At 35.5% G+C, this 24,270-nt stretch overlaps 1 protein-coding gene across 1 annotated transcript; it reads left to right on the forward strand.

Annotated features, from left to right (window-relative positions):
- Positions 1–21,129: 21,129 nt before the first annotated feature.
- LOC147481662 (ABC transporter G family member 20-like) lies at positions 21,130–23,742 on the forward strand. Its single transcript, XM_086580101.1, is given in 2 exon segments — positions 21,130–22,731; positions 22,734–23,742. Coding segments are annotated over 2 exon segments (2,172 nt in total). The 5' UTR covers positions 21,130–21,263; the 3' UTR covers positions 23,438–23,742.
- Positions 23,743–24,270: the final 528 nt, after the last annotated feature.

Genomic DNA, 24,270 nt, shown 5'->3' on the forward strand with positions numbered 1-24,270 from the left:
TTGTGTTGGAATCTATCCATATTTTGTAAACATGCAACTTGTACCAAATATGTGAAAAAAATGTGTAAAAAGGGAGTACTTGCTAAACAAACTTGTTTATTGGGTGTTCATCAAATTAGTTGAAATCATTTGTTAAATGAAGTGTATAGTGTTTGTATTACTTTCTAGGAGTATGAGAGACTTAGTATATCATTCAATTCACACAATTATCATATGGAACATTAGAAATTGGAAATAATATATGTAAAGTGATATTTATTGAGAGCATATAGTTGAAAGCATAATAATGGAGTGACTGTTACATTTTTAAAATATCATTAAAACCAAAGAAAATTGTCAAACATCGAGTTGTTAATTAGCAAGCTCTTATGGGTTAGATTGAATGTCATATATTTTTCTCACTTCAGGGTATAACATGTGCCTTTCTTTGCTAAGGCGCTTTTTTCAAATCTTTGTTCTATTCCAAAAGTTTATGGTATTCATCTTGAAGAGCAAGATGTTCTTCACGTAGTTTGTGAAAGGTGTCTTCAATTCGTCGGTAACATAAGATAATTTTTTATTCTCCTCATAGTTGAAGTCTTCTATTTCACAATCGTTTTCTTCTTGTAAAAATGTTATTGCCTTTCTGGCAGCATCTTATTCTACGTCTTTTAAAGCTTATGTTAGCTTTCCCAACAAAAGCTTTATCTTTTTTATTGTAGATATATGAAGTTCTAGCTAGTGATGCCTCGTATAGATCTTCAATTTGTTTCCATCCATATTTTGTAGGTCGTATATTAAAATGTATGAGCATATTATGGAGCATGGTTTTGAAAGAAACTGTATAACGCAATGCAGACATCTCCGTTTGTTGTGAGACATGTCAAAAAAGTATAAGAAGTTTGGCTATATAGGTTAACTTAAATTAGGCACAAATTACATCACAATATATATAAATTAGGTACAAAACAAATGATAGTGTACAAATTAGATTACAGAAAATGAAGAGGAAGTGGATAGAGTACCTATTGATGTTGTTTTGGTTGGATGAGTCTGGCTTCTATGGCTAGGAATGGGAAAAATGTTACTGAGTTTTGTTTGTCGGAGGGAAATGATGTTCAATATTTATAGGGGATGTAATTAATCTAGTAAGCTAGAGAACTGATGCAGTTTAGGGTTACATATATAGTCGTGGTACGCACATGGGTGTTGATGTGGGTATTGGTTGGAACATTTTTTGTTGGCAATGGTTGGTTGTTGCAATGTTAGAATAATAACAGTTGGTCCTATACTCACGTGGGTGCTCATATGGGTATTGTTTGGGAATTTATTTTTTGTTTGTATGTATTGGTATTAAACAGGAAAAGTGTTGAAGTGATTCTCTCATGCTTCTTATCTCACTAAAATTGAGGTTTTGGTTGTGAAGTAGGTGTTAGATGAAGCTCAAGTAATTACACATGAATATGACACTAATAGGATGACACCTTCTCCCATTACATTATAACTCCATGAAGTTGGAAAACTTGATTATATACGAAGAGCTATAAAAGAAAATGGATTATGGCCCACATTAGCTTTTTAGTCATATAAACTTTGTATGTTAAGTTCTAACTTTTTCTTTGTTTTTTTGGGTGGGAAAACATGCAGGGTCCACTTTGTTCTAAATCTCTACAACAAAAAAGAATGTTAAGATTGCACGTGTGCTTCATTCCATCGGCAATAAGCTACCTGATAAACATAAAAATAGTTAAACACTAATATTAATGCTAAATAACACTAACACATAATGTTACCATTCTTATGTTATCAATTATATTTCCTTACTCTCAATATATCATCATATAATATACTATAAGTAACAAGTTCATTCCACTCTTAACTATCAAGAAAAAATATGACTTCAACTAGATTAAATCTAAGGGAAGAACATTGAGAGTAATGATTATAATGTGAAATCTACTAATATGATTATTCTATGAATTTAATCTTAATACTAAATTAACTAACAATATAATTATGTGAATCAAATATGATGAAAATTAGCTAGAGAGAGTAATAAAATCCACTTTATGATTCCTTAATATTGAAAGCATATATGTTGAGAAACCTTAATCTTTATATTCTCACTAAAAGCTTAAATATAAATCTTAGACTTTTATGATTCCTAATTCAATTATACCATCTCTAGTCATAATCAAATTAGCATGAGAGGAAGGTTTGTTTTCCATTCTCATGACAAAACTCACAATCATCTAGTTTAGATTTTTCTCTTCTTATCTCTAAATCAAGAAAAATCCAAACTTTAAACGCTAATCAACAAATCTATGCTAAACAAATCAAGTCCTCTTAAAGCTTCATTAACCTCCCTCTAATGGGAGTTTAGCTTTGATTCATTAGACTATCATAAGTTATATCTAAAGAAAAAGACATAATAATAAAGAGCTTAAATTGAATTGAAAAACTAAGCTTTTATTGAAAGGTTCTAATGGAGGCTACAAACCCTAACCCTAAAACTATACTACACTAAAGAAAAGGGAAAGAGGGACCTAATTAAAACTAAACTAATGCGGGAGTAGCCAAGTTAGGTTTAGCTTTAATCCTTTTTATATAGGAGAGGATTAGGGTTATATTTTCGTGCATAGGCCTGGAGGCTAGACTTTGGGCCTCTAATGTGAGCCCAAAGTCCATTAGGTTAAGTCTAAAAGGGCTAATTCTGCTGGAAATTACTTCAGTGGCCATTTCGTCCACTTTTACAGTTTTGATTGGGGCAAGGTCTAATCTATTGGAAAGCGTATTCCAAGCCGGTCGTTTTGACATAAAGTAGGCCCAAGTACGAGGTCCGAGTCCAAAAATACACCCTTTTGAAGTTCTGATGGCTTTTTATCCTTTTTCTACCCAAATTGACTTTGACTTTCCAGCTTTGACTAGGCTTGAAAAGGCTTTTTCCTCTTGATTCTTGAGCTTTAAACATAGAACTCTTCTAGAAATCATCTTAACTCATTTTCCATACAAAATTGCATTTTTAAGCATATAAACAGCTTCAAAACCTGAAATACACAAAAACACGTAAGCAATACTAACTCTTATTTATTATAAACATAATTGGCCTAAATGTAATACTATTAAGGAGTTTAAACTACACTTTTGGGTATTTATTACTACTTGCAGCCTAAATAAGACCACTAATTTTGATTAAAGATAAGGGTTGAATTGATACTTTCATATCATTTCGTATCATTGCTTGAAGAAAAAAATTTAGTCTACTAAGAAGTTGACAGAGCTTTTTCTTTATCGGTCTTCCAAAAAAAATCGATGACTCCTTGAGAAAAACAATGTTATTCAAGTTATTTTTGCCAATGAAGTGAAAAAAGAGGTCTCGAAAACAAAAAAAAATTGATGATTGATTGACTAAAATCTCTCACTATAATGTGTTATTCTGAAATTATTCGATTATGCAATACTTATTGAATAAAAAGTAATGGGAGATTTCAATGCTTAAGGATTTTAGAGGAAATTAAGTGAATTATTCCGGATACAAAGTATGGAAAGGTGTTTAATATAGTTGCGTGAGAAATGTATGCTATGTGGCAATTGATTACAATTTGTACTTGGATTATTTTTGTATAAGCCGAATGCAGTATTCCTAGCGAGAGTTTGTGAGAGATATAAGGTTGATGTTTTGCTTATTGTGGGCTATGGTGTAGAATATGATTTCACTAGGAAGTCGAGAACAAATCATGGTTGGGATATGTTAAGATATATTGTTTTTCTTGGTAATGGTTGTGTGTGTGTACCTGGGAGTTGGTGAAGGAATAGGGTAAGTTGGAAATGAAGATTGTGGAAAGTCAGTGTGACTGTAGGTTTTTATTGTTGCATCCCTCCGCTTGTTTTTGTTCATTCTTTTTCGTCTTCCCCATTTTTTATTTTTTATTTTTTAAACAAGAGGAAATTTTATTGATAATGAGTTTTACAAATAATTAAGACAAGCGTGCAACAAGCTGCACCAAAAGTCCTCTCTGAATGGCAAATCATATCCTCTTAAATACAAACTCGTTAGAACGTAGTTTTTTTTTACTTAAACCCTACGTGACGAAAGAGGAAAAAAGACAATACTTCTACTTCATAATATATTTTTCTTTCTCATTGTTTGTAAATTACACGTGGCGTTAGGAGGGGCACTTTAAAATATTAAAATACCAAACATGTCCCCAAATATCGTCCTCAGGCATACCCCAACTTTAAAAAGTTAAAATACCAAGAATTGCAATTTTTGTCTTTTTACTCCCAAGTAACTTTCCTTAAACCCACACTCTTCTCATTCCTCTCATTTTCCAATCCATTAAACTCAACCCACACTTCTCTTCTTTCTCTACACATATTCATCTTCTTTTTCAAAGTCTTTTGTTCTATTTTATTTCTATTTACAACCCGAAAACCCCAATGTTAATTTTCTTTTTTTTTTTTTTTTTTTTTTTTTTTTTTTTTTCTAGTAAAATGGAATGGGCATATGATGCTTTCAATGTGTAAAATAAATTTTTAACGAAGAGAATTCACAATCAAGCGATCAAGACGAGGTTAACCCATACCCAACTATTGTTCGTAATGATTGTTCATAATAATTCCAATATCAATCATTATGAAGATGACTTTTATAAAATGTGATTATAAAGTATTTCTGCAAATTCAATCTGTGAGGGCGACCTATTCCGTTTATGGTTGATTTTAATGGTGAGTGTTGGGAAATGGGAATAACCTTATGTCCTAGACGTCCCAGGCCAACTAACTTCTTGACCCTGCTTAGAACATTAGACAGTCTAATCTGGCTGTCGCTTAATTACTTTGATATGCATTTTTCTTGTGACAAACTTTTTGCTAACATCATAATTCATTGTACATGTTGTAGGATCCTATATACAGTCATGATGAGGTACCAATTGATCCATTTCAGACTTCACAAAACTCAAATGCATTTTTGGAGGGGGCACTACGTAGATCAAACTGAACATTTTAACACCAACATGGTATGTGTGGACGAATATATGCTTTGAAACTTACTTATTTGATTTAATATCTTCTTAACTATGTCTTAATGAATACTTAAATTGATTTATAGGTATTTGATAGTCGTCAAGATTTGGTTTATTGGGCACAATATAAAGGAAAGGAAGTCGGAGCTATTATTGTCATTGAAAAATCTCAAAATGCAATTGGTGGGAATCCTCCTAGACTGATTTTAATATGTGAGTGTGGTGGTGCATTTCAATCTCATAAAAAGGTATAAGCAAATGAGAAGGCAACGAGAAAGACCGAAACAAGAAAGATAGATTGTCCTTCTAAATAAAAAGTGTGCTTTATTTGAACGTGGTAGCTTGGATAGATGGATACTAAGAGTTGATTGTGGCCGTCACAATCATAGGTTAATTGGCAAATACTATGGAGGGTCACTCTTATATATATTTGAGGACAAAGCATATTTTTGTTTGGGGGTGGTATAGTAATATTTTGCAAAAACTAGGCATTTCATATATTAGGTATATTAATATATTTTGTTCTTTCTTAAAAAAAAATTTGAAAAGACCAAAAAGATTTTTCTGTTTAGTACTAAAAGTCTTGTTTCCTTTTTCTATGATGAATAAATAGTCTAGAAGTCTCATTATAGCAATAGAGTAACAGTGAGTTTCTTTTTTCTGTTTAGATTAATATACGTACAATAGTTTCTGCATCTTTTCATGAATGTCATGCATAAACATCATTGATTGTATATAGCAGTGAGTTTCCGAGACTAGGGTTAGAATAATTAAGTTCCATATCTCGTAAGAATCTAGCCAAATGCCTCATTTGAATGATTATTGAGTGATGACACAAATGATGTCCAGATAGAAAGACCACACGTCCACTTGCTTGATCAACACGCAAAAAAATAGTAAAAAGAGAATTTAGGCCTTTTTTGGATCGATATAGCCAAATAAACGTTAAAAACCCAAAAAAATATTTTTCCTCTAGTTACCCCTTTTTTAGCCTTCAAAAAATTCTACAAGCCATTTTATTTTTCAAAATTAATCCCTCACCTTTTACAACACACATTAAAAAGCTTACCCAGCTGACGAGTTGAGAATTGGATGAATAGTAAAAAGAGAAGAGAAGACCTTGTACAAAAACAGATCAGTTAGTGCTTCGAAAAGAAAGAAAAGAAAAGAAAGACCCTTCAAAAACCAAAAAGGTTTTTTGGACTTTAGTCCTACGCATAGTTGGTTTATTAGACTTTGGTCCAGAAATGCTTGAATATTAGACTTTAGTCCTAGTTATGTTTGTTCACCGTTAGTCAACTCAGTTGACTAACAATCAACGTGGTCAATCTGAGTTGACTAACGGTGAACAACCATAACTAGGACTAAAGTCTAATATTCAAGCTTTTCTAGACCAAAGTCTAATAAACCAACTATGCATAGGACCAAAGTCTAAAAAGCCCAAACCAAAACTCCAAAAAAATCAAATGAGTCAAAAATCAAATCTCCCAAAAGTTCAAAATCAACAGGAATCGATATCAATAGAAACAAAAGCGAAAAGAAACAAAAGCAAAGTTAGAATTTCCAAAAGTCAAAATCATATGGAGCCACAAAGCCAAAGGGCTAAATAATGAATCACAATTCGGTAGCAAAGAACAAAACGAGGTTTTTCTCTAGTTACAAGTATCTTAAAGACCCAATTTCTCAACTTATTAGATTTTGTTTTCCCTTCCATTTTCTTCCTAAACCATCACCCTGGCCCCGTAATTCCTAATAAAAGACCTCTAACTCGATTAGCAATAGGATGGTGTGATAGTAAGTGACAATTGTGATCAATCAACCCCGGTTTTCTTTAGACGTCATTCGAGTATGTGAGGAATATAAATGCCCACTGCATTTGAGAGAACGAAACTTGAGTGAATCTTTTAGATAGTTTGTGTTTCCACACATCCCTGTGAGAACCCAACTTAAGGACGCTCTCCAAAAGTTTCGGAAATGACTCTACTTTTGCATTTCATTGCTCATGTTTGCGCATTTATCTTTAAATACTTTAATTACTGTACATATGTTACCCTAAGTTCAAAAAAGCTTGTCATTATTCCCTGCTAATGAGATGTATAGACTTCTGAGAATAAATAAGAAGACAAGACCGTTTGTCCTATATAGAGGAAGTTTGTGAGTACCTTCTCTGAAAAACTCTTACTAGGCTTAAGCTTGTCCACTAGGGAATTCCTAGTGGTTTAAGGCCTTGTTGCATATGGTAAATGTAATCATACTCCGCAAAATGAGATTTGGATAATAAATCACACATTTGTGATCTTAGTTTTTCTCTCTCATCTTTGCTTGGGGACTAGCAAAATGCTATTTGGGGGTTGTTCATCAGACCCCAAATGTGCATATTTATCTCTTTACATTACTGTATTACATCCTTTCTTAAGCATAATAAACAGACAACTCATAGCTTTTACTGCCATTTGCAGGTTACAGATCATTACAGACTACTTATCGTAAAAGAAGCACTTTAGCGCCAAAAAGTGTTTTCTTAACACTTGTTATAAAGACTCGAGCTTATATGAGAAAGTGCTGAAAAGTCAAAGTCAAAGTCAACGATCAATGACTCAAACCCAAAAGACTGAAGATTATGTCCTTGGCTCAAAAGACTGGAGATGATGGCCTTGTCTTAAAAGTAGCCTTGTTTAAGCCTAGCTTGCTCAAGAAGAAAGAAAAAAGCAAAAAACATAAAACATAAAACAAAAAGGAAAAGTTAAAAGCAAATATGTGAGGTGTCTTAAATATAGAGGAAGAGGGCAAATCTGTAATTGTAAAAGTAGGAGTATATAAGAAAAAAGTGTAGAGAGAAAGCATTATCCAATTTTTTGCTTGACAAACCAAGAATTGAGATCATTTTATCATGCTTTCTTAGATAGATTTATTTTATTGTAATTTATTTTCTTGTCTTGTTATTTTCTTTTATTCAAACTTATTGTTTTCCATTATTTTCAAGTCTTTTATTGCATTCAATACTTGTTTTCAATCTTGTCATTTATCAAACTTATTGCTAAACTTTCCTTGTCATTTAAATCAAAAGAAAACAAGTTACACTCATTTGATCCATTAGTTGTTTCTAAATTTCCTAAAGACGCTAGTAGAATATGAAAAAGGGGAAAGCTTGTGTAGAAATGAAAACTCTAGAATGCAAATTACCATATATGATCAAATTTAATTTAAGATAAAAGCGTGAATGAAGTATACCTGGGGTGCAAAAATGGGGTGTCTACAATACATATTCTCTTGAATTTCTCTCTCATTTATTCTCTCTATTTCCAATCTCGTAGTTCAGTTAATTAGTTTAACTCCCAATCTCTCAAATAATAGTTTTTAATCCTTTGACAACCATTTCCCTCTCATCCTTCACAAGTGATACAAGTCATAAGCGGATTGATACTTTATTCATCATTTACTCCTTGAGGGATAATAGGTTCTGATCTGTATATATTTTGTTCAACGACACACATCCATCATCTATTCTCACTCATCCTATCTCATCATCCATCACTCTTTCAACACAACTGAATACAACTATTTCACTGTGATGGCTAAACTAGGCTTCTTTGAAAAATGGACTAGACTTATCAACTTATGTATCACCATAGTGAAATATAATATCCTTTTGAATGGCTCTCCTCTCAGAACCATTACACACAAAAGAAGATTAAGACAAGGAGACCTAATGTCCCCTTACGCTTTCACCATTATCACTGAAACCTTATCAAGGCTTATAACACAGGCTGCCATGGAAAATAAGATTACTAGGTTCAAGATTGCTAGGAATGCTCCAACCATTATTGAAACAAATGGCTGAAATGATGGAAATGGTGGAGATGGTCAAGATATAATAGTGGAAACGGTTGAGATGATGAAAATGGTGAAGATGGTACGTGGTGAAAATAGTGGAGGTGGCCAAGATAATGGTGGAGATAGCATGGACATTGACACAACAAGGTTAAAAACACGACAAATTGCAATGAGGCAGAAGTGAAAGAAATGATGGTGTTAATGGAACATGTACTAGCTTTTTAGGCAACTCTACGGGGGTATGTTTTCTAATTTGCATTGTTATTTGCACAACATGATTTAGTATGAGAATTGTTTGGGGTATTTGTTCATGCATGTTGTCTTGATTTTTGTGCTCATGTAGGTTATAACTAAAGCTAAAAACGTTAGCCCAGTGGAACATCATGTCATTTTAGGTTAGTTCATTTAAGTCGTTCTTAATGCAGGACTAACACAATCTCATATCTATGTAAGACGGTCCAGTCGAACCATCTACACCAAAAAATGATAGCGTAATCAGAATGTCTTTACTTTTTAAGTTAGTTCATTTATGTCGTTCTTATTGCAGGAGAAACACAATCTTTTGGAATTATATTGGCCAATCATCTTCTAAATCTAGCTCAATGTAATGGTTACTATTAACAAAAAATCGCAAGCACACCAACATTGTTTAGATCCACTGGGGATCTCATAGGGAGAAATATATATTAATAGTCGTTTAAGAGCATATATATATATATGCTCGGCTCTTAAACAGACGTCCGTTTACAGACTTCTTATATAGTGTCTTGCGCAGCTTATATAATGTCTTGCTCAGCTTATATAGTGTCATATATAAGCATAAATTAAAAAGTTAATAAGTGTAAATTAAAAAAGTTGTTCAAGACACTATATAAGTTGTTCACGACACTATATAAGCTGTTCAAAACACAAGTCCGTAAACGGTTCTCACAATATATATATTCTAAGACAATTAATATGCAAATGAAACTCTAATTATAAATTTCTAGATAGGCGTGTGTGTTGACGTTGACGATTGATTACGTTAGACGTTTTTCTTCGACCTGACCTTAATCTCATGCAAGGCTAAGACCAATCTTAACTAAACATGACAACACTCAAAACAATCCTGATATGCTAGTATAAACCTCTAACAGGAGATGCGAGGAGTGGAAGAAAGAAGTACCTGAATGCGTCCTTGCTTTGCTTATGAATAGTGTCTTGTATACGCGAGCTCAGTGTGTGTAACAAGTTAGAAACAATGAATAACTTTAAGTAATGGAAGTTTGTACTAACCAGTGAAAATTGGCTTTTTCATAAGAGGGCATGTGTCACACCTTGAATTTCGACAGAATTTGGAAAAACATTATTTTATTCCCGACTCTTCGATCTCTGAGGTGTGACGCACTCTCAACTTCCAAAACCCATAAACAGTTCAAATATGCGGATAAATAAAAACCAATAAAAATTTTAAACTGAAAAAAAAGTCATCTTCATTACAAAAATTTACAAAATGAAAATGCAAATAACCTTATCTCAACTGAAAATTTATATCACCTCAAAGGAAAACAAAGCCTATCTTGAAATGCAACGCTTAACGCAAACCACAAGCAGCAACCAATCTTCTTCAACACTAAACATGTCAAGACTTATCAACTGTGTTCATTTAATGAACACACCCGATAAGCAAACATGCAAATCGGATCAGCATTATAAAAATGCTGGTGTGAGTAGCTCTAAAATACAACATATTCTTATACAAATATATACACAATCTATAAGGCACTTAGTTCCTCCACCGAGGTGCCTTAACTTTCAACGACTAATACAACATCCTTAAGTACACTAATTAAGGCAGGTAGTTCCTCCACTGAGGCGCCTTAACTTCCCACTAACCACACAACAAACTATACGCATAATAAAAAGGCATTTAGTTCCTCCACGAGGCGCCCGAAAGCCATTCAGATTCACTGAAACGCCAGAAGGGCCAATCAAATTACACACGCCCACACAGGGCAAATCACATGAGTTGTGGTAGCTAGGTTCTAGGATTTTCGTTACGTAATTTATTCAGGTGTCATACATCTATGACTCATAATAATTCCACTATATCACGTGCATGTCAAATACATTATTGCACTAGGCCACAATATTTAGAAATATCTCAAGTATATCTCATAACCACTTTCATTCTTTCACGTGCCAATATATTATTGCACTAAGACATAATCCCGTGGGAAAATATCTACACCTACTATACTACCTCATAGATAAAATAATAGAGTGTCTATACATTTATTTCTCCAAAACTATTGCCTTTAATATATATATCCCAACATATTATATAATGTCATAATATCAACGTCAAATCTTAATTAGATAATGACAACCAAATTCATACAAGCTTCCACAAATTTTTTAGCATTTGATTTGTCTATACAATTTACAACATAAATGTAGCACAATTAAAATCCCATATCCCACAATCAAAGCCCAATTATATATATGCTTTTACACACTACTCACGTCAAATCTTAATTAGATAATGACAAACAACGTTATATAATGTTCGACAACATTTTATTACTACATTTGTCCATATTCTTAAATATGTGAAAAACTGGAAAAAGTCAACATTTCACAGTCAACGGTCAAAGGTCAAAGTCAAAGTCAATGGTCAAAGTCAAACTATCGTTTCCATGTTCAACAGGTTCAGAGTCATAGCCATGGTCATGGCTAAGGTCAATGTGCATGGCTCAAGGGCTCATGACTAAGGAAATGGTTCGGACCCAACTGGCCAAGCCCAAACCTTAGAACCCGAAAGTCTAAAACCAACTCATTTATTCTACCTGAACCAATTGGGGACATAAGGACCAGCCCACATAAAATTAGAAACCGGCCCAAAGAAAACTAATTAGTTTTGGCCCAAAACTGAAATAGAACTCGGCCCACAACTAACACTAAAACTGGTCCCAAAACTTAATGAAATCGGGCCCAAACAAAACAATCTAATTGGAAAAGGCCCAACCAAACTAACACATTTCGGCCCAACTAACAAACCTAAACCCAAGAGAAACCGACCCAGGCCCAAGCCCAACCGGTCATCTTCTCCAATAGCCACCACCAAAACCGGCCACCACCAATTCCGATCGCCCACCCATTTCAACCAACCGATTTTGATCCCCATAACAACCCCTACAACTTTAACAAAGTCAAAAATCTCAAATCCTTAAATTAAAATCCTCAACCAAAACTGGATCTGGACTCTTCATGCCGCCATTAACGATTTCTCCAAGCTCCAGCAGCACCTCCGTCCAGCCCACAACCACCACCAAACAATCCCTTCAAGCCGACACATTAAAAACAAAACATCAAGAATTCAACCAACATCCTAACAGGCGACGCCATTGATGAACACTGCAAGCTTTACAGCTACACCCGATATCCATCCCGACATTTTAACCACCGATTTCAAACAACCCATCCCAATCACAGTTTAACAGTTTCAACCGCATATACCCAACACAACACATACTAGTTCATAATAAACATGCAGGACTGATTTCTAATGGGGCTCGCCTCCATTAACGACTTCTCCGAGTCTTCCAATAGCCCCGACACCAATCAACACATAACACAACACCAAAGTTCAAAAAAAAAAAAAACCACACCACCAGAGTATCACAGTTCGACCGGATAAAGAGACTATTTCTCTGTTCCTTGTGCCACCATTACCGAACTCTTCCGAGTTCCAACAGTCTAAGACTATAACCGGTTTTTCCCAATACAAAGCAGAAGAATCCCGGACGAGGAAAAGCAGGGAAAATAACAGAAACATTGTACCCCCGTAAAACTGTTATCTCAGTATAGACTATATATGCTATACACGTGAAATGGAAAAAGAAAACTAAACTACTCACCTTAACTAACAGCTCGACGAATTCCTCCTAGTTCGAACCGTCGCGCTCCACCATCCAACAATCCAACTTTTATCTCTGCCTCCATTTTTATTATTTTTTTATTCTCCAAGAACCCTATTCTCTAGAACAATGTGATTATATACTTGGGTTTGAAACCCAAGCCCAACACAGACTTGGGCCCAAAAAATCAGGCCCGCGTATCCCAAATCCAATCCAACCGATTTTTAAATAAATAATTAATTAATTAATTAATAAATAGAAAAATAAGTATTTTAAATACGAGCGTTACACAACTAGCCGAGCCCAAACCCCAAACCTTAGAACCCAAAAGTCTACATATTGAAAGACCCATTTGGATCTCTATTAAGTCCTATGGACTGGCCCCGAACAATATTAGAAACTGGCCCCAAAACAGTTAAGTGGTCCGGTCCAAAACAACTTAAACTAAAAGAGCCCAAACAAAACAAATAAAAGGTTGGCCCAAACAACTTAAAACAAACCGGGCCCAAAAACCAACTAAGGCCCAAGACCAAATAATAGAACTTTGGCCCAACCCAACTAACACATTTCGGCCCAACTAACAAACCTAAACCCAAGAGAAACCGACCCAGGCCCAAGCCCAGCCAGTCATCTTCTCCAACAGCCACCACCAAAACCGGCCACCACAAGCCTCCTCCTCCTCCAACTTCATCACATCGGTTTTACTCATAAACAAAAACCCTATAACTTTAATTAAGGCATAAACCTCAATTCCTTAAATCCAACTTCACCAAAACTAGATCTGGAAATCCATCGACCTCCATTAATGGCTTGCTTCAAGCTTTAACAGCTGCCCCCTCACTCTACTACACTACCCCACTTCAACCCATTATCAATCACCCAACAAAACCAACCAAAACAGTTCGAATAGTTTACTGGAGGATGGGCGTGCCGCCATTAACAACGGTTCTAGCTTTCTCCAAGCTCCAACAGCCCACCCAACTCTCCAAATCATCCATCAATCCTCATAGCCCATCCAGAACAACACTATAACCCACCAAATACAAACAACAACAATTTAAAGCAGTACCAACTCGAGCTGGCACCTCCATTACCGCCTATCGACGTTTCAAGCTTCCAACAGTACCCAAATATCAATCCCGACGTCCAACCAACACCCCACGTACAAAACAAAATAAAAGTTCAAACAGTATACCGAGACAACTTCTCTGTCTCGCGCCGCCATTGGCGACTTCTTCAGAGTTCCAACAGTTCGGACAGTTCAAATACAATTTCCGATATTTCACTATAGTTTTAACAAACATACGAACACGACGCCGAATGAAACAAGATAATGAGCAGTATATATAAAAAAACATAAACCTATACACCGATGCACGAAAACTATAAATTCGGTGAAATAGTAAAAATAGCTACTCACCTTAATCCCAAGCTCCACGAATCCTCCTAGTTCGAATCGTCGCGTTCCAACGCTCTAGAAATCCAGCTTCTATCTCTGCCTCCATTTTTATTATTTTTTTATTCTCTAAAACCCTATTTTCTATAACAATGTGATTATATACTTGGGTCTGAAACCCAAGCCCAAAACAGACTTGGGCCCAAAAAATCAGGCCCACGTATCCCAAATCCAATCCAGCCGATTTTTAAATAAATAATTTAATTAATTAATAAATAGAAAAAAAACGTATTTTAAATACGAGCGTTACAGCGTGGGTCGAGCTCAAAATTAGCGTAGGTAGGGCGCGGGTCGCGCTCAAGTCCATCTCGAGTTCCAGGCATGTAAGCGCAGGGGGAGCTCCAAATTTGTCTTGATAGGGCAAGGGTTGCGCTCAGGTGCAACTCGAGTTCCTAGCATGTAAGCACAGGGGGCGCTCGAAATTTGCCTTGATAGGGGGCTGGTAGCCATGTACTCGAGGTCCAGCGCTTTCGAGAGATAGTTTTATATATGGCTGGTCGCTCAAGATTTTTCTTTGAAATTTTTTTAGTTTCTGAACCAGACAATTACTTTTAGAATCAAACAAGGGAAGGTGGGTTTAATGGGACTTTTGGAAGACTAACAATACTAACGAAAACAATACTAAAGGGAACTAAGATGGCAGCAACGCCATTTGATAAGCGTAAAATGAATAGTTTTACTCACGAATAAATGATGAAACTCAAACGTAAGTAAAACTAAAACTATTTTCATGTGTTTTTATCAAAGTTTTCTACTCTCGATTCTATCGAAATAAAGTTGGAGTAAAATATTCGTTCCACTCCTAGTCATTTAGTAACAATTGGGTGTAACGATAGAAATTATACTACGAAGGAAAAACTACTAATCAAGATACGATAATTAAAATACGGAAATACTAAAGTGATAATATGATAATGAATTAGAGGAATTTGATTCCACCTTGATTCGACTTAATAAGCTAATGAAGAAATGTCGTAATCCGAATTAAAATGCTCGCGCATAACAATTGGGTGTTTCTAATCCCTAATTGTTCATGGTAATCTCTGCCAACTAACAACTAGCATGTGAAGTAATCAAACCCATTCTCATGGTGAACTAATTACTTTCTAGAATAGAATAGAATATTACGAACTATTCTACGTTAACAACAATCAAGTTTCATCAAGGCTTCTTCAAACCCCTCTAATGGAATTTTTAGCCTTTAATCATCATACTATCATTTCTAAACCAAGAACAGTAAAAACAAGTCATTATTGAATAACTAATTAAACTTTCTTAATCTAAATTAACAATAATCTAAGATTCAAAAATGGATTACAATTAAAATTTAAACTAATTTAGAACTAAGATTATGAATACTAATTATCAATTTAAAACAACTAAATCTATGAATGCAATATTGAATTTGAAATTAAAGATTGAAATATAACCTAAGTATTTTACTCTAAGATTCAAAACTTGTTCTAACAACTAATAAAATTAACAACTAACTAGATTAATCTATAAAAACTAATTTAATGAATTAAAACTAATTCTATATTACAAAACTAAATTTTTATGAACTAGAACTAAGTTTAGATCTAGATAGCTTAAGAGCTAAGCTTTTGTATCTTGATATAGAAGAGCTAGATCCCCAAATTCGTGCATGGGCTGAGGAGTCATGTTTTGGGCCGAAAAATCGAGCCCAAAACCCAATTTGTTGAATCCAAGACTTCCCATTCTAGTCGTGTTACTGTAGTGCGAGTTTTCACCAACTTATATTGCTCTGATCGAGTCAAAGTCTTGACCATTGGAAAGAGCTTTCTGAGCCGGTCATTTTGATATAAAATGGGCCCAAATCCAAGGTCTGAGTCCAAAGATATGGCTTTTTGAAGTTCTGTTGACTTTTCTTCAGCTTTATAATCTGGTTTGACTTTCACTTAAGAACTTTGACTTGGGCTTTTTAAAGGCTTTTTCTCCATGAAGCTTGGGTTTTCTTCATAGAACTTTCATAGCAATCCCTTTAGCTCCTTTTAGCGCCTAATTAGTAACGAATTTACATTTATTCAACTCCAAAGCCTGAAATACTCAAAAGCACGTAATTAGTGATAAACTTATATTATTAATCACATAATTAGTCTAACAGCAATATTGTTAAAGGGTTAAAACTACAATTTTGGACACTTATCAAACCACCCCCAAACAGCATTTTGCTTGTCCTCAAGCAAATATGAGAAATTAGAATAAGTGACCAAAAATGGAGTTCTAACTAATCTCGTTTCACCGAGTGCGATTGCATTGACCATATGCAACAAGGCCTTAAACCACTAGGAATTCCCTAGTGGACGAGTTATAGCCTCGTAAGAGTTTTACAGTGAAGATACTCACAAACTTCATCTATACTACGACGACTAAGAAATAAAACTATTGTTTCCTTATTTATGTTTCAATTATCTATACATCTCACTAGCAATGGATACAGAATAATCAAGTCAAAACCTAAGCTAATATATACATAATAATCAATCATCTACGAATAAACATATATACAATGAGTAATACTATGAAATGCACTAGTAGGTCCATTTCTGAAAACTCGGAATAGCATCCTTAAGTAGGTCCTCACATAAATGTCAAGACAAAAACCACTCTGATTTTTCCGCTCAAGTTTTTGCTACTCCAGTGTACAGTGGGCACACTTTACCTTACAATCTCAATGACATACAAGGAAGCCGGAGTCGATCAAACACATCTGCCACTTACTATCACACTAACATATTCCTAATTGAGCTAAAGGTTTTTATTAGGTGTTGCGGGGATTAGGAGATGGTTTAAGAAAGAAGGAAATGGATATTCAAAAAGGACAAGTCTGAGATAATAGAGTCTCCATGAAACTTGGGCTTTCTTCATATAACTTTCATAGCAATCCCTTTAGCTCCTTTTAGCGCCTAATTAGTAACGAATTTACATTTATTCAACTCCAAAGCCTGAAATACTCAAAAACACGTAATTAGTGATAAATCTATATTATTAATCACATAATTGGTCTAACAACAATATTGTTAAAGGGTTAAAACTACAGTTTTGAGCTCTTATCACTTCTATTGAGGTGTAAAGTTTTAAGATAGGCAAATGAAGAAAGCTTGAAATTTTATTACCATGTTGGATGATCTTCACTAAATTATTTAAAGACTAATAACTATATGCTATAATAAAAGTAGAAAAATAACCCTAATATTCAATGTTAAATGAAATAAAAGAAAAAAAAAAAAGATGTCATCTTGTTTAGAATGTTGTCTCATACTTGATTGATAATTGATGATTGATTGATGATTTTGATTGATTGTTGATGAATGATGATAATGAACTTAATCTTGAATTGACAACCTTGGATTTTGGATTAAAACAGGTGATTTGGGAGAAAAAACAACTTTTGGTGAAAAGAAACTTCTACTCAAGATCGGAAGAGAAGAAAAAGATATTAAAGATGAAGAACACGAAGAACTTGATTAGAAAAACCTTGAAGTCGAAATTTTACCTTCAACTCAAGATTAAACTAAAGAAATTCTACCATAAAATGATGAACTAGAAAAGAAATATGAAGAACACTCAAGAAAAGAAGACTTACTAGGTTATTAGCTCTAAATAACTAGCTGAAGATTATTAGCTCTAAATAACTAGTTGAAGATGTTTTTTTTTTTGTAAGTGAATGAGACCCCTATTTATAGTGTTTAGGCACGGATTTTAATATGGTAATGGAAAAGATCTAATGGTTGAGTATTGATTAAGAAAAATTCAATTGCTTGATATCTTTCTGGATTCACCTTTTCAAATAAAGCAAATTTGGCCCTTGATACAAGAGGTGGGATAAGGGTGCGATCTTGGCCCTTGATTTTCAGGTTTTTTTTATGTATTAGAGTAAAAAATCAAACCCTAAACATCCATAATATTCCCACAATCTAGGGTTTCCAAACATGGCTCCAAAATGGCATATTCTCTATAATATTCTTGATTTTAGGGATCAAATCAAAATCAAACAATTAAAGAAGGTTATCTAGGGTTTTGGAGGCTTGAGAATAGTCTAAAAACCCTAATGAAAAGGTCTAACACAAGCTGGATCCACAGCCCACGAGCACGGGTCCAAAATTTAAAAAAAAGACCCATTTTAACCATTTTCTTAACACTGCAAATTCCCTTTGACCGGGTCAAAAGTAGGCAAACCCTTCTTCAAAAAAGTTGTTCATTAATCCATTAGGAAGGCCCATGAACTCTTACAAATACCCTTGGGTCGAAATCTTACTCCAAAAATATATTGCACTGAACAGCGCACACAACGGACTAAAACAAGATAGAGCAAGATTAGGGTTTCTGAAATCCAAAGGAACCTAGGCAAGCTTGTACTCATTTCGAAAGATTTTTTTATGGAAATTTAAATATGAAATAATATCATCCAAAGAAAGAGTGGAAATTTTGAAATTTGGGCTCCAAAGGGTCATGGGGACATTTTGATCATTTTCAGCTGAAATTCGGAAAGCAATGAAACTTCAGCCATAGCTATAACATGATGAGGAGAGTCTAAAGACACGAATAGAAGATGAAAAAGAAGAAGTTTGATATAGATATGAAGACTCGAGAATAAAAATCACCTATTATGATCAAATTTAATTCAAAGTAAAATCGTGAATGAATTATACCTGGGGTGTAAAAATAGGGTGTATATACATTGATTATAAAGTAATGAAACAACCAATGAAAATCTAAGATGTGGGCACTATATATACCTTGCTAAAAAAATGATGCTCTTAAGGAGAGGGCGTGGGCGAGGAGCAAGTAAAGAGAACCAAAATCGATTGTTCAACTTGTGTCAGACTATTTTTGAACGAAAACATATGGAATGACCAGTGGATTGTGGTGCCATAGCCCATAGCTGCTCTAACACTAATATTTATAGTGGGTTTCCATGCCTATGCCCATGATAGAACTAGTCAACTACTAAGTAGTGGGGCGTGAGGGAAGTGAGAAAACGAAAGTTATAATTTAGTGTTTTTTCATGTGAATTTAAGTGGATCGAGAAGATGACGATTGTAGATGAAGAAGATGAATTTCCTTGAATTGTATTGTATGTAGAAAAAATAGAGATGGGAGAGAAATTGTGAGGCGAGTATTGTGTAAGGGAATCTCCAATGGAGAGTGTAAAAATCTACCTACACATAGGCGCCATTAGGATTATACACTCTAACTCCCAAAAACATAAAGTGTATATTTACTACTTGTGGCTCTTCCAATGGTAGGTGCAAGCAAATGTGTAAAAAGAGATAACAACGGATTTAAACAGTCACAGCCCATTCAAAATAATGAAAAATGACGGACTTGGCCCATCGCAAAGGCTTAAAACAAATAGTGGTCCATTTTCATACGTTATTCAAAACAACGTCCGTACTTTGCAATAATTATAAATCACTAAGCGACGGACTTAGACCATCGCAAACAAAAAAATAAAGCTTCAAATGTGAGTTGAAGTGACGTCCGAGCTTTTAAGTTAAATAGGCATGATTATAAGTGGCGTCCGGGCTTTTTTATTAACTAATAGCCGGATGGGGAATTCCTCACCCCATCTATTGACTAATAACCTATTACCTACTATATACAACCCCCATTGGAAGGAGTTTTTTGGCACTTGGAGTGTAAACTTTACACTTTATACTGTTTACAGCCCTTTTCGGAGATTCCCTAAGGGCATCTCCAATGGAGAGTGTATATGTATACCTCCACATAAGTGCCACATAGGTGTCACTAGGATTTTGTGACTCCTCTTACACACTAATAGTTTCTACACCCAAAATAGTATCCAAAGCAACAAAGCTTAAGAGTTTGTAGAATTAAAAAATTGAGAAAAACGACGGTCAAAGTCCGTCGCAAGTGGTTTAACTAAAAAAGAAATAAAACGCACGTCACTTTGAGTAACATCCATGGTTTACTTAAAACTTGTCCAACCAATAAATGACGGTCTTTGCCCGTCGCAAACATTACAATTCTCAAAAAAAAATAAAACAGACGTGAGTTTAAGTGTTGTCCGAATTTCTTTTTAGTTAGGACGTTACTTCAAGTGACACCCGAGATGTTTATTAAGTAATAGTCGGATAGGGAATTCCCCACTCCCTCTATTAACTATTAGCTTATCACCTTGGATTTACCCCCTCTTGGAAACAAGATTTTGACACATTTAGAGTGTAAATTTTACACTTTAAATAATTTACATCTTCCATTGGAGAAATTGAAGAAGAAGGGTCCCCCCAAAAGAAACTACCATAAGCCCGCTTCAGTCATGGATTAAACCCAACCCCCAACAGCACGACTTTGTATTGTGTTAATTTTCAAACTCATAAGTATGGGTTGTTGATAAATGACGAGAAAATCTACCTAAAGTTTTAGTCTCTAAGAAGCGTTGTGTATGGGGCTGTATGTATAGTCATCATAATTAGTGGACAGTAGATAAACCATTGGTACCTAAATCTAATAACTTGACCCAACAAGACGAAATGTGAAAGCAGCACATGTTGGCACATCAAAATAAACTAAGTTTTAGTTTTATTTGGTGAAAGAAGGGGATTTCGTGAAGAAACAAAATGCGTGTTAGAGGAGAAAATTACGAGATGTAGTTGGTCACCCTTCACCACCATCGTCCAACAAAAAAACACAAGTCAAGATTTAAGCACGACACACCACACGCCATACTCAATTACTCAAATAACTAACGTTCTTCTCCTTTATATATTCTATTAGAAATTTCGGTTTGATGTTCAAAGTTAAAAGCATCATCCCTTTCCATTTTATATAATAGTAGCTAGCCTATAGGTAAGGTTGGTTACTGCTACTTGATTGATTACCGTAAGTAACAAAGGTATATATATATATATATAAAGTAATGAGTGTGAAGTTAACAATCAAGGCAGTACAAACAACTTAAAAGTCTTGCTGTTACTTTCCTCCTAATTTTCTATAAAGCCAGACAGCCAGATTTCAGACTCCAATAAGTTCCTTGGGAGAGAATTCAATCCCTAATAAACACTATATATCTTCCTTCCTTTGATGGAAGGCGATATATCTTTTCATCATAGGAAACAACAAACAATGGAGCACCGAAAGTCGACTGCCTATGTGCCGTCCCCAACGCTTGGAGAGCTTTTGAAGCGCGTAGACGACGCCCGTTGTAACAATCCCAAAGAGGAAGCAGAAGCAACAAAAGAACACCATGTTGTCCAAGTGAGGACCGATGCGAGTTTGGACAAGAGCTCTCTTCCTTTTGTTCTCTCTTTCAGGAATCTGACATACAGTGTCAAGACAAGCCGGAAAATGAAATATCTACCATGTTCTGGGCCAAAGAGCGCGCCAAACACGAAAACATTACTGAACGATATCTCTGGTGAAGCAAGAGATGGAGAGATCTTGGCTGTCCTCGGCGCAAGTGGATCAGGGAAGTCCACTTTGATCGATGCTCTAGCTAACCGAATTGCCAAAGGTAGCTTGAAAGGTTCGTTGGCTTTAAATGGAGAAGCTTTGGAGAATCGTCTGCTCAAAGTCATATCTGCCTATGTGATGCAAGATGATCTTCTCTTTCCCATGTTAACAGTGGAAGAGACTCTCATGTTCTCCGCTGAGTTCAGGTTACCTCGCTCCTTATCCAAATCGAAAAAGAAAGCGAGAGTTCAAGCCTTGATTGATCAACTAGGCTTGCGAAATGCCGCTAAGACTGTTATTGGTGACGAAGGTCATAGAGGCGTATCTGGGGGTGAGCGCCGCCGAGTGTCCATTGGAATTGACATTATTCACGATCCTATAATACTATTTTTGGACGAGCCTACTTCAGGGCTAGACTCAACCAGTGCTTTCATGGTTGTAAAGGTCCTGCAAAGGATAGCTCAAAGTGGAAGCATTGTTGTAATGTCTGTCCACCAACCCAGTTACAGAATCCTCAGCCTCTTGGATCGTTTGATATTTCTGTCACGCGGACACACTGTGTTCAGTGGCTCACCGGCAAGCTTAGCGCCTTTCTTTGCTGAGTTTGGTCGTCCGATTCCAGAAAATGAGAACCGGACTGAGTTTGCTCTTGATTTCATTCGGGAACTTGAAGGGTCACCTGCTGGCACTAAAGACTTGGTGGAATTCAACAAAACCTGGCAAAGCAAGAAGAATCCCCGCGATTTGAGTTCCCATCCTTTAGGGCTGTCTCTGAAGGACGCAATCAGTGCTAGTATATCAAGAGGGAAATTAGTTTCAGGAGCAAGAAACAATGATTCTAGTCCAACGTCCACAGTATCAACGTTTGCCAATCCGTTTTGGATAGAAATCATGGTAATATCTAGACGGTCCGTGTTAAACAGTATGCGAATGCCAGAGCTATTCGGGATACGACTGGGGGCAGTTCTTGTTACTGGTTTCATCTTGGCTACCATGTTCTACAAGCTCGACAACTCACCAAGAGGTGTACAAGAACGGTTAGGTTTTTTCGCTTTTGCCATGTCCACTACCTTCTACACCTGTGCTGAAGCACTTCCAGTTTTCTCCAAGAGCGTTATATATTCATGCGTGAAACAGCTTACAATGCTTATCGTCGATCTTCATACGTGCTAGCGAATGCTATTATTTCTGTTCCCTCTTTAATTTTTCTCGCAGTTGCATTTGCAGCCACGACATTCTGGGCAGTAGGTCTTGCTGGTGGTTCTTCTGGGTTTCTTTTCTTTTTCCTCACAATTCTAGCTTCATTCTGGGCTGGTAGTTCTTTTGTGACTTTTCTATCTGGAGTAATTCCTCATGTTATGTTGGGCTACACCGTTGTAGTCGCTATACTGGCCTATTTCCTTCTCTTCAGTGGGTTCTTCATCAATAGGGATCGCATTCCGCCGTATTGGATTTGGTTCCATTACATGTCATTAGTGAAGTACCCATTTGAAGGAGTGTTGCAGAATGAATTTGATGATCCGATCAAATGTTTCGTGAGGGGAATTCAGATCTTCGACAACACCCCACTAGGAGCCGTTGCTCCTGCATTGAAAGTCAATCTCTTGAAAGCTTTGAGTAAAACATTGGGGATGAACATTACCAGCACTACATGTGTAACAACAGGGTCAGATATATTAAAACAACAAGGTATAACTGACTTGAGTAAGTGGGGGTGCCTATGGATTACTGTGGCTTGGGGGTTCTTCTTTAGGATTCTATTTTATTTCTCCCTACTGTTGGGAAGCAAGAACAAGAGGAGATAGATTTCTTGATATATACAGAATCTGAAAGCCAGAAACATAACCATTTATCTGGGAAAAATACAGTATTCTTTAAGTTGTTGATGTTCTTTTCCTTTCTTCGTATATTGTTTTTAAATTGGGATTTCATTATTGGAAGGTGAAGGGAGATGAGATTGGTTTTAGGTTGGGTGCAAGTTACAGTACATGACATGTTTTTTTTTTTTCCCTTCCATAAATGTTCAAATTCTGCTACGATTTGATATTTAACTAATTTAACTTTTTCATGTATAACAGTTCATGTGACATGCGAAATTATTTTCTTCAGAGATCTCTTTTCTTCATATTAAAATTGGTTGACTGGTATATGAGACACCTCACTTTGGAGATGGAAGGATTTGCTGCCCCAAAATTTATTGTTAAGCGCTTAAGCTATTCCATAAAAAATCAACAGCTACTCTGCTAGTGTCAATGTAGTTGTCAAGTGTGTTTGTGTGAACGAACAGGCTAGTATATGAAGATTGAGAAATGATTTGATATGAAATGAGTCAGGTTTTATTAATCTCTAATGGACAGTTACAACTTTTTCTAGTTTCGCTCTTTCTCTCTCCAGTTTACAATGATTTTTGTGGGGAGAAGATAATGGATTTTTTTTTTCTGAATTAGTCTTTATATAGTGTTTCCAACTAGCTTTGACCCAATCAGATCATGACGCGTGTCCATCCTCTTCTTCCCGTTCAAACCTGCAACATATGAAATTAACCGAAATATCTCGAGTTAGTTATGGTATTATGGGCTGAAATATCGGCCTGACGATATTTGCCCACGGCATCTCCCCGTCTCGAAACTTTCAAATT

This window comes from Coptis chinensis, chromosome 8, assembly GCF_015680905.1.
Source record: "Coptis chinensis isolate HL-2020 chromosome 8, ASM1568090v1, whole genome shotgun sequence".
In the NCBI taxonomy this organism is placed as follows: domain Eukaryota; kingdom Viridiplantae; phylum Streptophyta; class Magnoliopsida; order Ranunculales; family Ranunculaceae; genus Coptis; species Coptis chinensis.